The 25,579-nt window shown below is 38.0% G+C and overlaps 1 protein-coding gene across 1 annotated transcript in view; it reads right to left on the bottom strand.

Moving 5' to 3' along the window:
- NALCN (sodium leak channel, non-selective) overlaps positions 1-25,579 on the bottom strand; it is a 367,606-nt gene that overhangs the window by 73,959 nt on the left and 268,068 nt on the right. Inside the window, exons 16-19 of the mRNA XM_017861705.1 lie at positions 19,807-19,943; positions 18,133-18,273; position 18,068; positions 2,126-2,199 (exon numbers count right to left, since the gene is read on the bottom strand). Of these exons, the coding sequence (XP_017717194.1) occupies positions 2,126-2,199; position 18,068; positions 18,133-18,273; positions 19,807-19,943 (353 nt within the window). The remainder of the gene's footprint in view (positions 1-2,125; positions 2,200-18,067; positions 18,069-18,132; positions 18,274-19,806; positions 19,944-25,579) is intronic.

The following is a 25,579-nucleotide window of genomic DNA, read 5'->3' as shown; positions in this document are numbered from 1 at the left end:
TATATATATAGCTCATGTGCATTATATAATTGAAAAAAACAAAAACACTTCTGTATATTTAAACATCAACAACTATATTCCTCTTGTGCCATGTTAAATAGAAGAATGTAATTTCTAGCAATTCTAGTAATTACTGTGTTTGTGCTTGAAAATAATTTTGAGAATAAATTGGAGACTCTTAGCTATCCAATCTATTCAATTCATTGGGCGCTTATTAAATCAGTTTTCATTGTTGAACCAATCAGCCGAATCTGTCAGAAAAAGTCTGGCTTTATTTTTCAATTCAAACAACATGTAACCACATGCCCTTGTGACAATCACATTGTTTCTAAGGCCTAACTCTAAGGTGGATAGCTTTGGGAAGGAAGTTATCCATAAAATTGTCACCTGGATAAATAATAAGGCATGGCCCCATGGGACCCTCTTTTTGGAGAAAGCCAGGTGGGAACGGTCTTCTTGCTTGGCAATCCAGAGGATTTTTACATCCCAGGTTAATACACACCATAGTTTCTGGATGAGTGAGAGTTTCACCTTTCTTTTGTAAACTGAGAGAGGGGTAAATAAGGACAGGAGGGTGAAAAGGGTAAAGTGACAGATCAGTTTTAAGAAAGAGTTCCTAGGGAGATGAGGTCTGGAAATCTCTTCCTTGCAAGTATCTGTTTCTGCATCTGCCTTGGAAAGTCTCTGGGAACTCATTGACACAGAAGGCCCATTTACACTGCAAGGCAGTGGCTCTGGAAAGATGAGTAAGGTCCCTGTAGTTCCTGACTTGGCAGGCAGATTCTCAATGCAGACTAAGAATTATGATGTCCTTGTAGGTAGTTTCTGGCTTGAGGGTGATTTCTCCTTTTAGTGAGTGGATCAGCATTGCTGTAGGACCCTACCCATGAACTTGTCTGGTGTACATGTAGCTGGAATCATGATCCTGATGTAACATGTGTGGTTCAAGGCCAGCCTCACTGCATGATCTGATGGTAATACCAGGATGGAGTTACCAGCCAGTCAGGAGCAAGCCTAAGTTGGGAGGCAGGCTGTCTATTTCGATGAGACCTCATCTGTTTATCTCATCACATTTTGTGGTGATAATATACAAGCCCTAGAAATACTTATTTTCACCTTATAACAGCTACTCCAACACAAACTTAACTGTATGCATAAATGCCAGCCAATATAGAGAGAAACACTGTCTTGATTAGTTAGGAATTTTATTTGCACACAAATTTTAGGTAGTATTATAAATTAAGAATAGTTTTAAAGATCATATACACTAAGCTTTATTTCCTCACACAGTCTTCCAAGTTATAGTAACATGCATCTGGAGAGAATGCTTTAATGTCTATACCTAGTGATGAATCCAGTAGAGGGGAGCTAGAACTCCTTACCACTCACCACAGGTTTGCAGGGGACTTCCTGGCATGAATCTGTCCACTCGCCTTGCGAGCGATCCTACCTCCAGCTCCCAATCTTGAGTTGTGTCATGTACATATGTCTATGTAATATATGTACCAAAACATGATATTCCAAATGCTTATGTGTTTTTATACTCATCATGCTACTCTATAATATAACATATAGTCTTATAAAATACTCAAGCGGGTTGCTTAATTTTCTCATTGATACTTCATTTGAGGGCATCTTCTAGAAAGTAGCATGAAAAGTATATGTTTTCATAGGCATTCTAAGCTGGGTATACTTTTTCTTCTTTCCAGATTTTTAATAGATGTGTTCTTAATAGTGTGATGAACTATAATGAAAACGTTTGCTCTTTCACCATTTATCCTTCAGATTGTGATTTTTCCTTTACATATCACAAAAGATACAAAACTGTTAAAAGTAAGTTATTTTCACCTTTTGGCCAACATTTATACTTATCATTTATGTTTAAATACTTTGAAAAGAAAGAAAGGCCGTACTGAGCTAATAATTATATATATATATTGTTTAGAAATGACCACTTAATAAATATTTTTATATGTATTTATAAGTATATAGATTACTCAAATCTACTTTCTGGCAGGAAGTATATACTGAGGCCCAGAACATTAATTCATTTTTCCAAAAGCTGTTTTTTGTTTAATATAATCCCATTTGTGTTTAAATATGTGTCAACATTAATTGGTGTTACCTTAAGATTTTAGTGACTGCGGTCTCCTTTTCTAGAAGGTTCCTTGCCCTGATGCTGAAAACAGACTTGCGAAGCTGAAAATGATAAAATTATGACTTTAGTTACGGAATGTTAAGAAATAACATACTGTCAAATCATTCAGTAGATGACATTGTTAAAACATGAAACATGAATATCTTTCGCTAAAGCATCATCGTATGACTGACGATTCTATTTTTACTTTTATTTGGGTGGTACCACGAACAAACTTGTGGGGTGCCACGTCCCAGCCACGGGTGGAGCATTGGCTGTGCCTCACTCTGATAATGGCCTTCGTCTGAATAAACTTTTCAGTTTCCAAAGACTTTAATATTGACCCTCATACTGGACTCCTTATTTGTCGTTGATTAGCGCATTGTTCTCTAATCCATATTATGTCTGCTGTAGGTTCTTGGCCTGGAACCTAACACTAATCTGAACAATGAGTTTAGGAGTTGCTTTGCTTGCAGGCATGGGTAATGAACGAAACAGGAATTCAAGCTTGCTTCCTAGTTGGCGATGATAAAATCACTCCAGAGAAGAGAACTAAGGAGAAAACCATCCTGGGATGCTGACTATAAATTCAAAGATATACTCCCCAAGCTCAGTTCTGTGTGGCTTACTAGATGCAGATGTTAGATTGGTGGAAGGCGTACAAGGAGTTAAAGCAGGCAGAAGAAGGGCAAAGAGAAAACAGGGACATGGGCCATTATGTTCCCATAATAATACATAATAAATAGATTTACAATAATAAATAACTAGAACAAATAATAAACAACTGGAAACTGTAACTCCAGTAGTCAGACTGAAGATAGTAATTGAAACTTGTTCATTTTGATCAATAGATTAGATGTACTGAGCACTTAGCATGGTATTAGTGATCATAGGAGATTTAGGGTAAATACAATTTGGAGTTCTTGGTTTCTAGTAGGGAATAGCCTAGATAGGAGGACAAGGGTAGGACACATGAGATCATCAGTGACAAGTACAGTGCAGTAGATGGCACAGTGCTAGATGATATGTAGAGGAGAAAAAACGAGATGAGAAGGGCTGGAGCTCTTCGAGGTGGAACAGTGAGTCTGGACTAGTCGGCAAAGGCTTCACTGAAAAAGTGGAGGTTATACTGGGCCTTGAAGGAAGGCTAAGGGTCCTAGAGGCAAAGGCGGCACTGGGTGAAGGAGTGAAGTGGACATGTGTGCACAGGGCAAGTTAATTTGGTGCAAACTACCTATATAAGTGCTGTGCTAGCCAGATCTTGAAACCAGGCAAGAAGCCCTGCAGGGCATACTGTGTTTCAAAGTTGAGTGGGGAAAGAAAACCCTCGGAAGACAGAAAACTCTGTACTCAGTAAAAATAGACCACCCAGTTAGTTTCTTTTCAACAAGGGTTAGGTATGTGGAGGTACAAACTCACAGCACCCCATTCTACAAACAAAGTTGTGAACAAATGCTATAATGTTAGCCAATGTGTTCATAAAGCCATAGTGGAGAAGAACCAGAGTAACAAACAGGTCTTTTTAGTCACAAATGATAACCTGGATAACATCAAAATTAGCAATCCACTTTTCATATTTTACAGCAAATATGTAATAAAGATCAGCATCACTGAACATACTGGCGATTTCCCCCTCATGAGGAAAGTTGGTTCATTCATTTTCTGTTCAAAATGAAAAAACTGAATGGTTTCATGATTCACTAGAACTCTTAGGATAAAAATTAATGTGTGGACAAGGAGACAAGAGTGGATACCATCCATTTGGAATTCCATTTTCTTGGTAGCACATATATGCTATTTCCAATGATGAATCATGAAACTTCCCTACTTCTCCCCTCCTGAAAGAGTTGACTTTTGGCATAATTTTTTCTTTTCTTTTTTTTTTTTTTTTTTTTTTTTTTTAAAATGCTTTTGCCCTGCCATCCGGGCTGGGGGGCGGGGCGCAATCTCAGCTCACTGCAACCTCTGCCTCCCAGGTTCAAGCGATTCTCCTGCCTCAGCCACCTGAGTAGCTGGGATTACAGGTGCCCACCACCACGCCCGGCTGATTTTTGTATTTTTAGTAGAGATGGGGTTTCACCATATTGGACAAGCTGGTCTTGCACTCCTGACCTTGTGATCCACCCACCTCTGCCTCCCCAAGTGCTGAGATTACATGCGTGAGCCACTGTGCCTGGCCAAGAGTTGACTTTTGGCATGGATTTAACCTCTCTGAGTTGACAGCTCAGCTCCTAAGGAAAACTGCTTGGAGCTGCTTTTGGAGATGGAAGACTCAGTTGGTGACCCCATCATCGTGGTGCATCTGCTCTTTAGACACCTAAGAACACACATAGTCCTGAGACAGACCCAGGCACAGAGGCCCTGTGACAGTGAGTTTTAAGAGAGGACTCCAGATCCCACAACTCTTATTTCATCTTGAAAGGACAAAGACATGTATTAGTTGTCTTTCCCTCAGTGGAAGATGAGAGTCTGAATCCAGTCACTTATCTACTGCCCCTGCAATTTCATGTTAGGAAAAACCTTTGGGATAATACCTGGTACACTATTGCCTAAATGATTTCTGCCCTGAACAAGATTGCTAAAAGGCTACTAAATGGCCTTTGTCCTTACAAAATACAGTATTAATCCACACAAGGGAGTACTTGAGAACTGTTTTTATAACCAAAGCCAGAGGTAGCAGGAGAATAAATATTATAATAGAGAAACATCAGATTTAGCTTTGGGATGTTCCTTTTGTTTTGTTCTGTTTTTTGAGACAGAGTCTCACTCTGTTGCCCAGGTTGGAGGGCAGTGGCGTGATCCCGGCCCACTGCAACCTCCGCCACCTGGGTTCAAGCAATACTCGTGGCCTCAGCCTCCCCATTAGCTGGGGTTACAGGCATGCACTACCACACTGGCTAATTTTTGTGTTTTTAGCAAAGATGAGGTTTCATCATGTTGGCCAGGCTGGCCTCAAACTCCTGACCTCAAGTGATCTACCGACCTCGGCCTCCCAAAGTGCTGGGATTATAGGTGTGAGCCCCCGCACCCGGCCTTTGGGATGTTCTTAAAAGAAGGAAAGGACTCACACACACACACATATATGTCTTCTTTCATCTATTTATACATATATATTTGATATTATATTTGATGTCCTAGATATGTATTTAGATGGTTACATACTTTCTTTTTTTCTACTAAATAAAGAAGGCCTTTAGTGATTATCTAGTTATTCCCTTCTTATTTTCTTACTTCTATAGTAAAGCTTTGCACATTTTTTTGGCAAAGGGCATTCTTAGACTGTGCTAGTCGCAAAAACTCAGAGCTACACTGCTCTGCAGTGCCCTCTTCTGGCTCTAAAAGATATTGACAATCACCTGAAATAATTAGCAAAACAAAGAATACAGAGATCCATTTCATGATAAGTAATTTCAGATCTGAAATTGCAAATTACAGCTATGAAAGGAGTCAGTAATTGCTCATTCTGGATCTAAACATATCAGAGATGTGGGAATACAAAGGAAGGAGATGAATGATGTAATTACAAAGAGTTTACTTTGAAAAAAGTCAAAGATTCATTGAAAAAGATTTTCTTTGGTTTTGTTTGCAAACTGAAAACTTCCAACTGCCTCAGATAACAATTCTTTGACAGGATTAATAACTCAAAACAAGTAAATTAAATTTAAATGATCAACAATATAGAGATATTTTTAAAGTATTGAACTTCTAAGTTAAAACACGTTTCCAGAATTATATACTTTAACACATAATTCAAAAGCTTCAACTCAATTCCCATAGAGTTATTTGTGATTGAATAATTTGGACCTGAAAGACATTCCAATGTATGAATCTTGCTGATTTTTTGGCAATGTCTTCTAATTAATCTACATGTTACTCTTTTTTCCCCTTAAAACAGAGAAACCTGGGTCATTTGACCTGTAGTTTTTGAGAGTCTGAATTTTTTTTTTTTTTTTTGACAGAATCTCATTTTGTCACCCAGGCTGGAGGGCATGCAGTGGCATTATCATGACTCACTGCAGTCTTGACCTCCTGGGCTCAAGCGATCCTCCTATCTCAGCCTTCTGAGTAGCTGAGTAGCCACCACACACAGCTAAGTAACATTTTTAAAAAAGAGATGGGGTTTCTTCGTGTTGCACAGGCTGGTCTTAAAATGCTTAGACTCAAGCAATCCTCCTGCCGTGGCCTCCCAATATGCTGGGATTGTAGGAGTGAGCCACCACACCCAGTCAAGAGAGCCTGGATTTTGCCTAAAGTATACTCTTGGTACAGTTCAACACGTTCTTCTGTCTTCTATTTCCTGAAAACTGGCAGCTGGTTCCAGAGGCTGCATCAGACAGACGCTGGTTTCATCCCCTTGGCAAGGCCATAGGTGGTGTCAGATTCTTCCATCGAAAGGAACAGAGCGTGTGTGCTTATTTTTGTCATGTTACGGGTCTTGATGTTCATTTCTTAGATCCATTGACTTCATTCAGTTTGCAAAATTGTCATTTATTTTTCATTTATTAGTTGGGATAGTTTTATAACGAGGTGCTTTCCCTCCTGTATTATTTGGTTACCCAGTAGCAAAATTGGTATGGAAAAGCCAAGATAAATGCTTGATTATCGACTTTTACTTATTAATTTTATATGGTTAATTGATTTTCTATCATCCTCTCAAGGTAACCAATTACTATCTTTAAAATGTCATGATGAACTCAAGATTTAAACATATTTGATGTTTAATGGATTTCGGTCCATGTCAGTTACCATTCTTACTCTAAGTCACATTATCTCTACTGTGCTCATTGGGAGTTTTTCAAGTTGGTCAGTCCATAGGTTCTTTTTATATGGCCCTCGTTGTCTTTGACAAAGCTTCCTTGTTCCTAGTACGACAAGATGCTCCAAGGTCATCTTGTACACTTCCTATTCAAAATCAATCATTTTCTTCAGGAAGCCCTGGTTTACTGATTGGAAAATTGGAAAACGGTGTTTCAAGAACATATCTAGAGTCCACAGACGCTCACTGCTATGGAGTTGGTCACTGTTTCAAAGATTTTGCCTGGGTTTATTCTGATGTTTTCAATTTAAATTCCGGACCCAGGAATTTTTTTTTTTTTTTAATTATACTTTAAGTTCTGGGGTACATGTGCAGAACGTGCAGGTTTGTTACATAGGTATACATGTCCCGCTGTGGTTTGCTGCACCCATCAACCCGTCATCTACATTAGGTATTTCTCCTAATGCTATCCCTCCCCTTGTCCCCCACCCCGACAGGCTCCCGCTGTGTGATGTTCCCCTCCCTGTGCGCATATGTTCTCGTTGTTCACCTCCTACTTATGACTGAGAACATGCGGTGTTTGATTTTCTGTTCTTGTGTTAGTTTGCTGAGAATGATGGTTTCCAGCGTCATCCATGTTCCTGCAAAGGACATGAGCTCATTCGTTTTTATGGCTGTGTAGCATTCCATGGTATATACGTGCCACCTTTTCCTTAGGATTTTTATTTTTACCTAAGCTTTTCTATATGATATCTATGTCTCCTTTTTTCTCCACAAAGAGCACTCTTGATTATCAAGAGCACAAGGGATGCCAGAATTAGACTGTCTCATAGTGACTCAGTTTTATTTCACATTTCATAAATGATAGTCTCAGAATAAAAACACACAACCAAGAAAACTTCTCAATATCTTAAGGGTTTGCATATCTTCTTCCCATTCACCTCCTCATTTATGTATCTGTACTCTATCCATATTAGAACAAATAATTGTTACATATTTTACTCTTCCTGTTATCCTTATGTAGTCTTAGTCCTCACACATAAATGTGAATTTTTATGCCAAATGATTTAAGAGTCCTTTTTGGAGTTCATTTAGGTTATCTGAGGCATGGTTTTTAGTAGATTAAAGGCTCATTGAAACAAGATTACTTGTATCTTACATTACTCATATTCTTAGATCTGAAAGCAGTTTCTCTGACCTTGAAAGTTGAAAGTCAGTTTTCAGGATGGAAAAAATCTGGCTCAGATATTCTTTCCCTGGGCATCCTATATATGTTACTCTACTTTCTTCTTACATAAAGCATTGCTGTTGAAAAATCTGGTGATAATCTTATGTTCTTTCCTTTATAAATCACTTGTTCTTACTTGGGCTAGAAACCTTTTTTTTTTTTTTTAAATTTAAAGACCTGTCATTTGTCTGGTGTATGTATTGCTTTTAATCATTTACTCCAATATTTTAGGTGTGTGCTGTCAATATATAGTTTCAAATCTTTTATGTTTCAGGAAAGTTTAGTACATGTTTTATTCTCTTGCTGTGGTTTTTCTTCCTTAGGGACACCTATAATGCAGATGTTGGACTTCTGACTTTCTTCTGTCATTTTTCTTGCAAATCCATTTTCATCTTTTTTTTCATTTCTCTTTGATTTAAAAAAAATTCCTCTTCTTCATTTTCTATTTCTCACTTTTGAACCATCTGAGGTCTCTTTATGTTCCTCCTAGTTTAGTCTTCATTGTTTTAATTTATAACTTTTCTGAGTTCTGGCACCTCATTTCTGAGTTTTTCTAACTTTTATTTTTGAGCTATTTCATCCTGATGTAATTTTAATGTCTTTTAACTAATTTTTCAATGGTGTGCTACAGTTTGAGCTGGTTAGAGCAGTTTTTATGGGTTGCTGTCCTTGTCTACCAGGACAATATTCTGCTCATTGTTTTTTTCTTATAATGACCCTTGCAAGGAATTTGGCTTTGATAATTTTCTCTTACTCATTTTTATACAAAATTAGCTTTCCCAAACAGTTTAGTATTTCTCTTCTAACTTCAGAGTTTCCTCTTCTGTTGTTTTAATATAGTGATCAAATACGGTAGCTTTCTTTCTGGAATTTCCAAGCTCTGTTTCCCAATCCTCCTCCCCTCGCAAATTTTGTCTGGCTCTGCTTTTATCCTGATCACTCTTGTCCCTGGCCTGTTCAATTTTGATTGCGCTCCTGGATTTTTTATTTCAGAATGGAGCCAAGAAGATGTTCTACTGTTCCATGAACACTGGATGCTCTGTAACTAAGCTTGGTTTCCTCCCACAGACACTAATAGCATGCAAATCATGCGGCTATTTGTTTTTCTACACTTGTTTTTATTTAGGGTTTGTGGATTACCGAGTTTTATGGTAAATATTAACTATGGATTTGGGGTTTTGCTATATTGGTATTCTTGTTGTTTTCATGTGGGAATTCAAGATTAAAAAACGATGCCAATGCCTCTGTCATCTTTACAGAAGAAGGCTCCTTAATTTTTTTTCTTGAATTTTGAAGTAGATTTATCAATTTTATTACTGTTTCTAAAGAACAAAATTTCAGTTTTGTTGATATTATTTATCACTTCTTTTCCCTCTATTTGATTAATAGCTGCTTTTCTCTTTATCATTTCTTTCTTTCTGCTATCTTAGTGTTTTCTTGGTTAATTTTTCTAAATTCTTGAAATGAATGCTTGGAAGATTAAGTTAAGCCTTTCTTTACTAGATAGTCATTCGGGGCTACATTTTTCCTCTAAAATGCCATTCGCTACTTCCCACAAGTTTCATGTATCTTTTGTTCATTATTTTTTAGTTGTAGATATTTTCTTATTTTCATTGGTGTTTCTTCTTTGCTTATTTGAAAGTAGTTTTAAATTTCCGAATGTGTAGGGGTTTTTTTGTGGTTGCTATTTTCTTGTTATTAGGTTTCGGATTTTATTACATTTTGGTCAAATAATATCTTCTCTAGGACATTGATGTGTATATGTTTAGATGTCCTTGTGGTATAGTAAATGGTTACATTTAAAAATCATACATGTGTTCGTGAATTAGAATGTTATTCTCTAGTCATTGAATGAAGAATTTTATAGATGCCCACTGCACATTTAAAAATGTACATTTTAAACCTTCTACATCTGTATTTCTTGGCTCCTTGATCTGTGCTGAGGTGATATACACATATTTCAAACTTAATCTTCAAACTCATCCTCATTGGTAGGTAAGGTATTATTATCTCTTTTTATCCAGATTAAAGATCTAAGGCTCATAAAAATTAAGTTGTCTAAGTTCACTCAGGTAATAAATTGCAAAACTATTACTAGAACTCTGGATCCTGCAGCTTCAGTGTTAAAATCTTTTCACTGCATTATGATGTCTATCTAAAATGTCACTAGGCTTAATATAAAAAAGCATTTTCTAAACTATATCGTAACAAAGTATTACCTGCTTGACTTGAAATATTTGGTTTACACATATTACAAACTCTTGCTATTCTCACATCCTAATGCAAAATCAAAACTAACCAACTTTTTGTTTGTTCTACATATGTATAATTGATTTTCAGAATAATGACCCTGAAGCACTGAGAGAGATCAATACATTTCCTAACTCATTAAAGCTAGTATAATCACATTTTTAATATTTTACACTTACTGATTCCTTAAAATCTGGGATCCATCAAAACTTTCAATCAATCAGAATATTAATTTGATTAATTCGATCACCCAGAAGTAACCACAGACCTATCTTTAATATAGATGCCTTTGGGATGCTGCACTGCTTAGACCTAAAGAGCCATAGCTTGACCCTAGAAACCACCTTCAGAATGAAGCCATCAATATATATTTGACAAAGCACACCACAAGTATTATAAATATTCAATAGTTTTTTTTGATTTACAACGTTAACAATACATTTCTGTTTCTAACTGAGAAAATTTGAGTGGCTCCATTTTCTTTTCTCACTTTGATAATATTAACATGTTAATAATAAATGGGAAAGTGGTTATAAAAACATATGACCATAAGGCACGAAACCATGGTGCAATGAATACGGCTTGATGAATGTCATTTCAGCTAGAAAGGTGTAGTGTAATTATTGTAATGAGTCACTTTATTGAATAAGTCTCCCAAATAAAATACAGTAATTGGGAATAAGCAATTACTTAAAATTGCATGGGTTGAAGGTGGTATCTCATTTGACTGTAGTTGAATTTTCATGCACCCATGAATTCAAAATTAATCCCAAAGTGCATACGACAGATCATGTGTTTGGCAAGATGTTTCTATAAAATAAACTTTCTCTGGAATTGATGTTATGCTTAGAAAGAAAATTTTAAACGGTGATTAATGTGAGCATCAGCAAGATTAAAATGTTGATTATGGATATGTATAAAAGTGAATACCATTATAATGTCATGTTATGAAGCTTTGAAGAGTATCTTAAAATGTGAATTTTGTGAAAAGAGAATTTTAGACGATGGGTCAAGATTTCTTCTTGTAAGTTATTTCAATATCATATGTTCTGAACTCTGTAAAAACACTACGTGTAGGAGTTCAACTATGCATATAAACCTGCATGTGCAGGTTTATATGCATAGTTTAAAATGTAAATTTCCAAGATAGATTTAGCAGCAGCCTTAACTCTTTGATACCTCTTTTGTACATAATATAATGTGATTAAAACTCTTTTATATTACCTATAAAAAATTCTTAATCCTAGACTGATTTACTTTTGACTTTCAATGAACATTTACTAAGGAATACAAACAGCTGATATATAATTCCAACCTAAAAATGGTTACACAATTAAATATTCTGCAAAAATAATCATTGAGAGGGAATTCCTACTCTTATGTTAGTTGAAGATAGAAAGATCTGTTTGTTTACTCAGGGCCCAGCACACTGTTTGCATATAACGGTCTGCAAAAATGATTGCTGGACGAAAGGGTGAGTGCTCACACACATAGATATTTTGTTTTTAGCTTGAGGATGTATTGCAAAGACCAGTAAGAAGAAAAAATGGTTAGATTTTATATTATGCATCTTTTTATTTCCTTTCCATTATTGTGGCTAAATTGGGAATCCATTATCTACTAAAGCATTTTTAAGCTAGAAAGAAGTGTATAGAGTTTTCATATTTGACATGATGAACACCAATTCTTCCCTTTGAGATACAACCCATAGTTACATGGTAGCATCATGTCATCTGTCACTCTTTTCCTGGAGATACCTCTTGAATGGTACTGCAGAGATGCTAAGCCATTATTTAAAAAAAATTCTTTCAAGAGAGCAAAAGCCCTAAAGATGAAAACAGGCTGTTCTCTTTCCTTCTCTCTCTGTCTCTGTCTCTGTCTCTCTCTCTAAGGTGAACAAACATTCATTCATCCTAGAAATTATAGATCAGGCTGAGTAACTTGCTATGCGAGGATTTATCAGAACAAATTATCAAGCACTCTACAATCACAGAGAACATTATAAAATGCTGTATGACAATCAACAAAACGGAAGAGTAAATCTTTCCAGAATGACTTAACTTCTTCAGATTCGAAGACGCTATGTAGACAATGGGGATATCAACTCAAATATCAACAAAAATCAAACTCTAAAAAAAAAAATCAGACTCATGTACAATAAGGAAATTGATCAGTAATTAATATATTGCACTCGACTAGACTGTTACATCTGAAGGTTAAATGTATGTAAAAGTCTTTTGTCCTAATTGATGAATAGAAGTCTGTTTGCTGAGTCTGACTTCATGGTACAGTTTAATAACAGTAATCTTTCTTATCTGGTTGGAGAGGCACAGAACATATGCTAGCCCAGGTGCAACGCTAGGTATTTAACATTATTACATTATTTGATTCTCACAATAAACCTTGAAAATGAGAATTATCTCTACTTCACTGATGAGGGTTGGAACCTGCACCACTTAATCACTCTTCTACCCGGTTTCCCTCAAACAGTTACATCAAGCACCTGATGCTTTGCATACCTTTGCAGATATGTCCCTCTCTGCCTGGGGTGCTTTCTTCCTCTATCAATCAATCAATCATGTTTCTTCTGTAAAGGGAACTTAGGGGGTTCTGCCTCATGGTTCCAGTAATACTTTTTACTTTCATGCATGTGTGTGCATTTCCTCCCATTGGACTATGAGCTTCTAAAGGGAACAGTTTGCATCTTGCTCACTGTTGAATTCCCACAGCCCAGAGAATGGCAGATGAATAACAGGTGCTCTATAAATGTTTGTCGAATGACTGAATGAATGTCGATGAGTTATAAAACAAAATGAGTAAACAACACAGTCATTCCAATGCTCATTTTCCTCTTTACTGTACATAAGTTAGTTGTTCATTGTGAAGGCTTATTAAAGAACTATCTATATGCTTCAGCAGAAAGGAGGCTGACAAGAGGGTGGGCAGATATTGCCTTACTGCTGGAGAAATATTCACTGTTCATTATTATATGGGCTCAGATTCTATGCTGGGAAGTACAGGGGCATGAGGTGGAGGTGCTGGGACAGCTCTCATCCTCCACGTGTCTCAGGCTGGTGTGGTTCCAGGAGGTTCACTCATGCTTCCAGGCTATTGCAGGTTCTGACATAGGAAACAGTGCATCAGCCAAGATAGCAGCCCAGAACCATCTTCAGGCCACAGGGCAGTGAGACGCCCTAGACTCAACCACAGGTGAGACCTTGACCTTGACTGGATGTCTCACTTCAGAGGATAGAGTGGGCTGCTTTTATTACAGGGTTACTGGAAAATCAAGTTCACATCTCACTTTATTAATCACCACTCTGCTTAAGGAATCTAGAGTTTAATTTCAATAATATGGAGGAAAAATACAAGTAGAAACTGTTGCTTGCTTGCTTTCTGCATGGAAACTGGAAAAGTCCCTTTCAAGATCCTTGAATCAGGAAGAAAAGGAACGTCTCACAATTGCTCACAGGCACGGGAGGTAGCAGGATAAAGGGATGGGGGAATGATCACTTGGGAAGGTCGTTTCTATGGAGTCTCAAAAGACAGGCAGGAAAACACTCTTTCCTGTCTTTTCCTTTTAGGATCTGGGTCAGCCCCAAGATTTTAAAGATTTTTGTTTGCTGGTTGTTTTCTGGGAGAAGGACAGGTATTTTAAACTGTATAATAAAGGTGATCCACCGGGGCTATTTTTAAAAACATGGTTTCTGCAAAGTGAGGTTGCCATGGGAATTACTCATCCCTGTTCAAAGCCGGGGTAATTACTGGGAGAAAATCTTGCCTAATGTGCTTTTGTGTTTTCTGCAATGCTTCATCAAACCCCAGCTTCCTTGCTGGGTTGCTGCCAGTTGTTTTTTTCCTCCCTTAACTTATAGTCTTCAGGTACCTGGGGCTTCACTATTTTCCCTGGAAAGAGAAAGGTGATTCCCTCTAGCACAGCGAAGTCAGAAGTTTCTCCTGTACAAGATGAGCATTAAGAGAACAGTTTTATTTTATTGTTCCTTTGTGTGTGTTATGAGAATCACTGATAAGCCATCCTCCAATGTCCTTTTCCTTTCACTCCAGTCACTGAGGAAAAATAGCCTCAATTTGCACAATTTGCAGAGTGCTGGGTGGTTTTTTTTCACGTAGAGTGAAGAACCTTGCCTGCCACTTTACTGTGATGAGCATTTCCAAAGGCAATTGGGGTTTTAATGGAAATTTCCAAGTGCTCGCTGGAAAATACTTTAGAAGGGGAGCGAATGGTGGTAGGGTCTATGATCGGAATTTTTGTTTTGTGTTTATGCGTTCTTGTTTTAAGTGGCTTTCAAGTTTCTTAATAAAATGAAAAAGGCTTGCCGTGTTTATAATACAAATGCCAGAATGCTGTCTCCGCAATTTCTGCTTCAATTAAATCCTTATCACTGAAATCCTAAAGGATTTTCTGCTTTAGATTTCCCTGGCCCAGGGGCACTCGACAAGGGTGTTATGAAGAACACCAAGAACAGTGGGAACTATTGCTGAAAATGGTGGATCCTGAAAAGAATTAAGTCTACTTTTCTGACAACCTAGATCAAGTCAAAGCTTTAAGAAAGTGTGGATAGTAACAGGAGCAGTTGTCTTGCCGCCTCCTGTACAGGGTCCTCTGATGAAGAAAAAATATGTTTTTGACATTCCACTTTCCAAGTGGGAGCAATAATACATGCAGTACGGGATAAACCGTGTAATTCCAACTGTACCTGGGGAGGGTTTGCTTCAGGCGGGTGCTCAGAGGGGCGGGTTGTGTTCTCTTTAGACTCCTCCTCAGCCCAGCACACACCTCTCAAGAATCTTTTTATGTTTGTCCTCACTGAATCAAAATACTGTGTTCAGGAAATATGAGAAACAATCACATTTCCTTTTGGAGAGAATATAAACTCATATTTCAATTTTGTGTTTCCAGTGGGAGAGTGTTACTAGAAATTTTTAAAAGCATGTCATGGTTTTGTGACTTTGGCCATCATGCCTATCAGCTCTCAATCCTCTTCCTGGAGATAAGTGGTCACAACCACAGCCCAGACTTGTGGATTACATCTGCTTTGGAAACAAAACAAAACCTGCTTTCTAGTCTATGCAAACTGCAATTTCAGACTGACTGGCTGAAGCCAAGGCACTATCTTCCCACTTGTTTATCCACTGACATAAGACGTTCTGCTTCCATGCCCTGTGCCCAGTGTTGAGTGGATTATAACTATGAAGAAGAGAGGTGACAAGCTTTGTTAAAAAAATAAAAATAAAAAAAGCCAGGCATGGTGGCCATGCCTGTAGTCCCTGCTACTCAGGAGGTGGAGGCAAGAGGATCACTTGAGCTCAGTTCAAGGCTATAGTGCACTATGGCTGTGCCTGTGAATAGCCACTGTACCCCAGCCCGGGCAACACAGCAAGACCTTGTCTCTAAAAAAAAAAAAAAAAGATAAAAGTAAAGCCTCTAAGGATAGCTAAGGGTAATATGCAAGCCTCTAAGGATAGTTAAGGGTAATATGTCCATATCATAATTTTTCACTAGAAATTTAGAAGCAAAGGATGATCTCAGCTGAAATCTAATTAGTGTCCTGGAAGACCAAGCACAGAGCAAAAATAAAGAGATGGCAATCCTAGGGGAGAAACAAGCAGATGGAAGAGTAACAATTATATGTAAAACAAATGGAAATTTCCCTGAGCAAATATTTTAGTTGGGGAGTTGAAAAGACTCTAGTTGGAGCAGTTCTGATGAAAAAAGACGTATAAGATATATCCTAAGAAAGGTTCTGAACTCCAATGACACACAGAAAATCTTGCAAGTTTTCCCAAAGAAACAAGCAAACCAAGTCTACCAAACAAAAGCCTAATTACTAAAAAAAAAAAAAAAGACATTGGCATCAGACTTGTCATCTACAATCTTGGATTCTGCAAAGATAGTAGAATAGCATCTCTAGATGGCTGAAGGAAAATCAACACATGGAAATCCTTGAAAAAGAAGAGACATCCTGCACAGAAAATCATCATCATTTTCATCAAGAGCAACATGACTGAACTACAGCAGAGAACCTGGGAACTAGGGGAGAGGTAAACAGGAGAACTAGTATCACATTAGGGGAGGGGAGGCGAGAAAAAGGAGGAGAAAAGGGGGAGGTGAAAAGGGAGGAAAGGGGAGGCAAGAATAAGGAGGAGAAAAGGGGGAGGCAAGATAAAGAGAAAGGCAAGGGAATTCCAAACAGTTCATCCCTGTGGGAAGGGAAAGAATGCAGAGAGAAAGAAGATCCTGGAGGATGAAAGAGTTGGCATTTTATTGTCACATGACCATAGAGAAACATGGATTTTGTTATAAGCAAAAGAAAAAGGGCAGTAACAATGTAACAATGTAAAGGAATAAAAAACACTCTAGGAATTCCAAAGTGAATGCTTGCAAGTAAGTTAGATGATTTTGCAAAATCTACTGTTCAATCTCTTTAATATTAATGTACAATTATTAATCTTTCATTTTTCTAACTGAACTGACGTTGATTATGTGACCAAGCTGATATATATAGTTTGATACTATGCATACATATATACACACATATACATTTATATATTATATAATTATATGATATATATTATATACATATGCATTTATATATAATATACAATATATTTATATAAAATATATTATTAATATATTATTAATACATATTATATATTATATTTATTATTAATATACCAATATATACACACATACATTTATACTATATATATTACATAATTATATAATTATATTTATATGCATATGTGTGTATATATAAATATGTTTACTTATTGTACCTAGGCAATACATTTTATGTCTTATGTCTTTTTTTTTTTTTTTTTTGAGATGGAGTCTCACTCTGTTGCCCAGGCTGGAGTGCAGTGGCACAATCTCAGCTCATTGCAACCTCTGCCTCCTAGGTTCAAGTGATTCTCCTGCCTCAGCCTCCCAAGTAGCTGGTATTACAGGCACCCACCACCACGCCTGGCTAATTTTTGTATTTTTAGTAGAGATGGGGTTACACCATGTTGGCCAAGCTGGTCTTGAACTTCTGACCTCAAGTGATCCACCCGCCTCAGCCTCCCAAAGTGCTGGGATTACAGGTGTGAGTCATGGCACCCAGCCCTTATATTACTTTTTAAAAAAGTGAATAAATGAAAAGTTACATTTCTTTAAAATTATTACCTAAATTTGCTTTATTTATATATGGTTCCCTATTAATACTTTGCTGTAGAATCTGAAAAAAATTTTCCCATCTACTTTTCAAATGATAAAGAAATAGGTAAACTAGAATACAAATAAGCTCTTGACCCTAAGTTCCTGCCACATACTAAGCATTGAATAAATGGCAATTCTTTTGACTGATTTTAGAGAAACCTACTCTGGTATTCTCTCTGATGTAATAAGTATACATAAGCAGTTGTACCTGCAGGAGGTGGCAGGTCATTACACCTGGACTGAGCCTTGGAGATCCTGGCCCTTTATTCTGCACATGAGAAAATGCAGATTTGGGAGGCTCTTGATGTTTACAAAGTCTCATGGCTGCTACATGGTGCAGCTCAAAAGCTGACACGGAGAAATGCAAAATTTCAACGCATAGAGTAAAAAATGTTAGGTTTCATGATATCTTTTACAAATGAAATCATTTTTTTTCATTATTCTCTTGAAAAATTGGATTCCAGGACCCTAAAGAACTCTGCAGGTCTTTTCTCAAAATACATGCTTTTAGAAGGCTGGTTATTTGAAACAGCAGAGCTTACTTTTGGTCGATGTATTTGTTGTCCTCAATTGCTGAGCGTTTGGAGTGGTCGCAGGACGAGGAAGAGGTGGAAGGGAGGCTTCTCAGGAGGCAACATGTGTCCTGTTGCTGGCGGTCGATAAACTGCTTCATAAAACTCTCCCTTTGCAAATGAAGTATACGCACATCAGGCATTATTAATGGAATGGAGCAAGTGACAGCATTTTGCAATGATAAGTTTGCTTGAGCAAAGATAAAGCAGTGGCAAAAGATGATAGAAAACTAGATCATGACTAAAATATTTCATTAGCAACGGCTTCCTCGAAACTCAGTGACTCCTGCTTAAAAAGCAAAACCCTTGAAATAACTTTCAAGCAATATTACTCAGTAACTGATAGCAGTTTTTTCAATCTTTTTTTTTTTTTGAGATGGAGTTTCACTCTTGTTACCCAGGCTGGAGTGCCATGGCACAATCTCGGCTCACTGCAACCTCCGCCTCCCGGGTTCAAGTGATTTTCCTGCCTCAGTCTCCAGAGTAGCTGGGATTACAGGCATGTGCCACCACACCTGGGTAATTTTGTATTTTTAGTAGAGATGGGGTTTCTCCATGTTGGTCAGGCTGGTCTCGAACTCCCAACCTCCGGTGATCTGCCCGCCTCAGCCTCCCAAAGTGCTGGGATTACAGGTGTGAGCCACCGCACCCAGCCCAGTTTTTTGAATCTTATTGTGGTAATAAAACACCTTTTTTCCCCTCTAAGACTTGGAAGAATTAGTTGCTCTCTCTAAATGTCCATTTATCATAAGAATGATTAAGAGAGAATTTTACATTTTAAGACTCAAAAGCAAGTGCCTTCATCTGATCTTCAAAGCATAATGAAAATTCAAGTAACGTCTCTTCAAATTGCCAAAATCAATTAATTTTGTTAAGATTAGAAATGCAAATATATTTCTATCTGAATTTTAAATATTATGGCACCACATCGAGTCTCATACTTTTATAACCCTCCACAGAATTATTTTTAAAACTAGTAACATATTACTATAATTCTATTTGTAATTTCTTGAGCTATAACTAGAAGAATTTCCTTTTATTATTAAAAATAGGTGTTTAAAGCATCTTTTATGCATTTGCTTAACTGGAGGGCAAACATGGTAGAAAATCAAATTAGTATGAGTGGAGAAATGCCATGGTTCTTCTTTTAAAAAGTGGAAGAGAAATTATATGGTAACCTGACATGGTAGGCTAAATAAATGCTGTAGTAGTACACAAACTGGGCCAGCTGTGGTTTCTCTGTTTGCTTGAAAATAAAGGGCCACAGAGGCAATTTTAGTCTTATATGGTTGGGGTCAGAGATGGATGTCTACCTGCCATCCCTGCAACATCGAGCAGCTTCTCCAGTTTCCTGGGATGTCCCATTCCCGAGGAGTCATCCCAGAGAGAAGCGATGGGAAGCAGCCTTCTTGCTTAGGCTACTGCAGTTACAAAGTGACTCTTCTCTGAATACATTGCTTAAAAGGTCAAAGTTGTTTATTTATTTTTTAAAAATAGAGGTAGAGGTAGTAGAAAGATAGATAATAACTTAAAATAGAAAGAAACCCAACCCACATATACTTAAAAGAAGGGTTAAATGAGACATAAGATGGTGAATCTTTTACGACGTATGTGACACACGCAATTAAAGGAATACTTTGGTACCTGATTTTAGGAACTGTAAAATCTGAAGGAAGCTTTGAGATTTTCACCATTTGTGGTCTGTTTGGAAATTTTTCAAAGATTCGCAGACGCAAAGGGAGCTTTTCTTTGGTGTCTGCATTTGCTTCACTTTGCTTTAACTAAAGAAAAAATGGAAAGAAGAAAAAAGGGGGAATCTATAATACTATTATATATGTTACACAAAATTAATTTTAGAATGGAAGCAATAATAAGTAATTACATGAAATGCCAGTAGATGGCAGCGAAGGCCTACCAAGTATACGACTCTTACCCGCCATAAATTGCTCCATGAGCTAAAACTTTTGAGTTACAGAAATAAACAAAAACAAAACTTAACAACAACAAAAAACTAAACCGGAAAAAAAAATTCAAGGAAAACGTTATGTTATTTTATTCCCAAAGAGAAGCCTCTTTTCCTCTCAGACATTTTTAATGGTTTACTATTACTTGCATATTTAAACAATAAACTTTGTTTACACACATATAAAGCTAAATTAAAATTTTTTAAAACATGAAAATAAAAAAAAAATTACCAGAATCAAACCAAGTAGCATTTGTAAAGAGAGACAATGGCAAGAAAATTGGTTATGTCGTCTAGCAGATTAAAACAGAAAAGCTCAAAACAGAAGCACCACCTTTGGTCCATGCAGCGAGTTTTCTATTTAGCTGCAAACATGTTTGGACACGATGAACTTAAATGCCATATTATATCTTTGTGAGAAATGACAATCAAATGGATTTATTTAAGAGTATATATTTATATTTCTACAAATTGAGTTTCAGGGAAGCTCACGTTTAACATCATAAACTGGAACAAGGCTGAACTAAGATATTATGAAGGTGGACTGTGGCTTGCAGAATTCATGCTGCACTTTCCTATGCTCTCTTTTTCTCTCCCAGTGCAGATGTCTCTTGGAGTCCCTCTTTACTTCTGTTTACCTCTCCCCTTCTCCCGGACCTTCTGCGGACTGGAACACACTTCCCCATGTCTGTCCTGTCTTCTGTCCTGGCTTCCCAAATTGCATCTTTTAACCCTGATCCCTTTCAAGTAGTACATTTAATTCAGGCTGCCTTTTTGGAGGGGTTTGGGAGGCAGGTTTCAAAAACCATCCCCTCATTTACCTCCTTTTTGGGTATGCTTTTACTCTATAACTACAATTTGTCTTAGGTGTTGTGGAAAGATAAGAATTAGAGGCCAAGAGAGATCTTAAAACAGGAACAGAATTGGCAATGCATCCCTTTTACACGTGGAAATACAAATTGGCTAAGGAGAAGATGAAGGCTTCTTTTTGGGGAAACATTCCAATTTCAATATGATGGATAATCCAACTATCCAATTGGTTGTGAGCTCATGATGAGATGATACATCCTGATTTCTGGTTTTCTTACTAGGCTGCAGAAATTGCTCTTACATTTTTGTTTTGTGTAACATAAACATTTACCTTAGCCATTTGTAAGTCTGATTTGATTTTGTGGGTAGCCTTTGGTTTTTCTGTCTCAGATGGTAATCTTATTTAGAGAAGGAGTCACTGCTGTTCATTGCTCTTCCCCTCCTAACTGGAGTGCTCAACACAATAATGTGTGCAAAATGGCATGTTCTCAACAGTCCCATGGTTATGATGATGACAATGGTAAGGAATTAGCTCCCAAAGACACAAAACAAAAACTAGTAGCATCTCCGTGAGATGTACACAATTAGAAAAATGATTCCATACACGAATAAAGAGATTTACCAGGAAGAGTCTTGTTTTCTATAAGTTGATACAACTAGTAGAAAAATATTTGTCAGTGGTAAATAGAGCAGAAACAGAAAAAGCAGTTAATTTATTAGATCAGATCAGAGTGTAAGGCAGCTATATCCGGTCAAAGGTGATAAGATAAAGCAGAAATAAAGTATTTGTTAATTCATGCATTTGCTGACTCATTTATTCATGCATCGATACTGTCACTTATAAATCAAATCTTATAGGTCAGGTTCTGTGCTAAGTTCAGGGGATATAAAAACAAGTAAGTAACGGCACTCGCCCTCATGAAGCCCACAGTATAACTGGGTAGATAGTTCTATAAACAGACAATGATAATAAAATAGAATGGCCACTCTGGGTAAATATAGGAACAGAGTGCTTGGAAACACAACATAGAGGGCAAAGAGAGAAATAAGAAAAAAAATGAAGGCACTACTTCTATTCCAAGGGACTTCATGGGCAGCAGAATAGAGGCACATGGGCAGAAGAGTTGACTTGGGGGCTCTAGATGTATCAGCACTGGTATGTATATTTTATGAGAATTCAATGTCTTCAAAGAGACAAAAGGGCAAATGGTATATTAATGGAGACATATCATTGAAATGAAAACACAGAGTTCTTTCCTAAAAACCTCTTGGCCTGCCCACTGCCTGCATCCTCACCAGTGCCTCCCTGGCCAATGTACCACTGGGTTCCTGCACTCCCTGCAGTGATTTCTCCGTCTGCTTCAGCTCTTTCTAATCTGTTCTTCATTCTGTGGTTATTGTAATTTCTCATGCTCTGTCTTAAAACCTTTCAATAGCATTCCATTGCCTTTTCCTTTTTCTTTTTTCTTTTTTTTTTTTTTTTTGAGATGGAGTCTCGCTCTGTCGCCCAGGCTGGAGTGCAGTGGTGTGATCTTGGCTCACTGCAACCTCTGCCTTCTGGTTCAAGCCTCAGTTTACTAAGTCACTGGAATTACAAGCATGTACCACCATGCCTGGTTATCCACTGCTTTTAACAAACAAAATAAAACTTTTGTTTTAATAAACAAAATAGAAACTTTTTTTTTTTTTTTTTTAGATATAGGATCTTGCAATGTTGCCCAGGCCAGCCTCAAACTCGTGGGCTCAAGCGATCCTCTTGCCTCAGCCTCCTGAGTAGTCAGGACTATAGGTGTGAGCTGCCATGCCTGGTCAAAGTCTCAATCTTTGATCTAGGCTCAAAGGCCTTTTATTGGCGCCTCCCTGCCTGTCCAGCCTCAGCTAGCCCTACCCCCACACCAGGTTCCAGTCACATCCTTCAGATGCTCGGAAACATCTGCACCCTCTACCTCAGAACCTCCGTACCTCCCGTCCCTCTGCCGGGCTCCCCTCTCTTCCTCTTTCTCTCTTGAACTCCATCAAATTCTACTTGTTCTCCAGATTTCAGTTCCACTAGAAATTCCTCAGAGAAGCTTTTTCTGACAAGGTTTTCCTCTTACAAGCTCATAACATGTTAGGATGAATCCTATAATATTGCTGTTTGTGTGGCTCAAAGCAGTTGAAAATCTGCATTTTCTTACGGTTCAATTGAATCCACATTACATTAGCTTCCTAGGACTCCTGTCACATGTTGCCACTAGATCGTTAGCTTAGCACTATAGAGATTTACTCTCTCAGCATTCTGGAGGCTAGAAGTCAAAAATCAAGGTGCCAGCAGAGCCATGCTCTCTCTGGAGGCTCCAGAGGAGAGTCCTTCCTCGCCTTTCTCTTGTTTCTTGCGATTCTCAGCCATGCTTGGCGTTCCTTGGCTTGTAGCTGTAATGCCCCATCCCTGCTCCTGTCTCCACATGACCTTCTTGGCCTGTGTGTTTCTGTGTCTCTGAGTCTGATCCCACTCTCCTTTTCCTTATAAATGCCAAACACTGGATCATCCAGAACAATGAACTTAACTGATTACCTCTGCAAAGACTCACTTTCCAAAGGTGGTCTCATTCTGAGGATCCAGCTGGACACAAATTTTGGGAGAATGCCATTAAACCCCCTACACGTACTGTCGTCTGAGGCTATATTGTGTGACCCCTTGAACAACAGATCTCTTTTCCCTGAGACTGTAAACTTGGTGAGGACAGGAACCATGTAGGGATCTGCTCATTATTCCAGGGCCAGTGGCTGGCATGGCACTGGACACAAGGTGAGCTGAGCAAATATTCAGTGAAGGAATAATGGCGTTGATCAGGTGGTGGAACTCAACTCTAAACTAAACTCTCCAGCAGACGAATGGGAAATAACAGATTTTAGATATATCCTGAAGTGTAGAGAGATAAACATAAAATATCTATTGATCGACTGAATAAATTTGTTGGTGTGGAGTATATGTGTCCTTAGATTCACAGAAGAGAATAAAATTAGACTCATGTGTTGTTTAACCTGAACGGCATCTGTCATTAACAAACTAATGAAGGTTTAGACAAAGTACAGATATAGACATTTTGTAGGCTGGGCATGGTGGATCATGCCTATAATCCCAGCACTTTGGGAGGCCGAGGCGGGCAGATCACGAGGTCAGGATATCGAGAACATCCTGGCTAACACGGTGAAACCCCGTCTCTACTAAAAATACAAAAAAATTAGCCAGGTGTGGTGGTGGGTGTCTTTAGATCCCAGCTATGGGAGGCTGAGGCCAGGAAAGGTGTGAACCCGGGAGGCGGAGCTTGCAGTGAGCCGAGATTGCGCCACTGGCACTCTAGCCTGGGGACATAGCGAGAATCCATCTCAAAAAAAAAAAAAAAAAAAAAAAAAAAAAAATTGTAAAGGGACATGTCAGGGAAATGGCAAGATATATTTTATCAAATATCCTTGAATATATTAACATATGTAGGATACCAACAGTCACCTTGTTTACATGTTTTAAAATGGGTTTCACCCCATTCTAATTGGTATTAGAGATATTTACACTCCCCAAAGCTTGTATGCTTCTTAGGAACAAGATACCATTTTAAATTTACTTCTCTAGTACATTCTAGGGAGCAGAAATAGAACTCTGTAAATAAATGAATTAGAACTCAGCACCACTTGGTCATTGCACTGTGAAACTACAAAGAACAGATCAAAGCTCTTTTTGGAGACTCAGAGGGTTCTTTACAATTGTGCAAACCTGGCATCATTGCTCTACAGATGCGCATAAGGGCCAGTCAACATAGAGGAAGATGAGTGGCTGCTTGAAGGGTATTTCAAATCTCACGGCTGAGGCACTGAATCAAACCTCCTAAAAGCAAGGAAATGTTCTCTTTCTGGATGGCAGTTCCTATGCACTCTTTGCTGTTATTGAGAGAGAAGCAGCAGCAACTAAAAATGAGTACAGGTACATCCAGCAGCCCTGTAGGTCCTCTCCTAGGTGCGTGCCTGCAAGAAATGAGTGCACACCCATAAGGCACAAGCCCTCCCTTGGCCACAGCAGTGCCAGTTGTTAGATTGCCAAAATGTGAACTGTCCAAATGCCCACTAGCAGTTGAATGGAAAAATACATTTGGATTTATTTAAATATTTGAATGAGTTAACTACATCTCAATGCAAGAATGTGGATTTCACAACATAACAGTGAGTGAAGGAAGCCAGACACAATAACAGAGTACATACTGAATGATTCCATGCAGATGAAGTTAAACCAGCAGGTGACACTGACATGTGCTGCCAGGTGTCTGCAGAGTGGTTGTCCTGGGTGGGGGTGGAGGGGAAAGGGAGGGAGTATGGAAAGGGGCTTCTAAGGCACAGTCAATATCTCCTGAGCAGGGTTCTGGGTGTGTTCAGTTTGCAAAAATGTATAAAATACGTCTTTCTACATGTATATTGTAGTTCAGTTAAAAGTTTTTTAAAAGGGAAGATGATGCAGTTAAGCAAAATTATTCAATTCTTACTTCGGCACTGTCAATCACCATAAACTCTGACTTCTTTCCCAACCCATGATTTTGACCAAACTACAGACAGAGAAAAAGGAAGAAAGAGTAAGATGGGAGTAGACAAGGTATGTGCTGGTGGTGGGGGATGAGG

This window comes from Rhinopithecus bieti, unplaced genomic scaffold, assembly GCF_001698545.2.
Source record: "Rhinopithecus bieti isolate Rb0 unplaced genomic scaffold, ASM169854v2 scaffold_2254, whole genome shotgun sequence".
NCBI lineage: Eukaryota > Metazoa > Chordata > Mammalia > Primates > Cercopithecidae > Rhinopithecus > Rhinopithecus bieti.
This window is presented reverse-complemented; position numbering and strand designations above follow the sequence as displayed.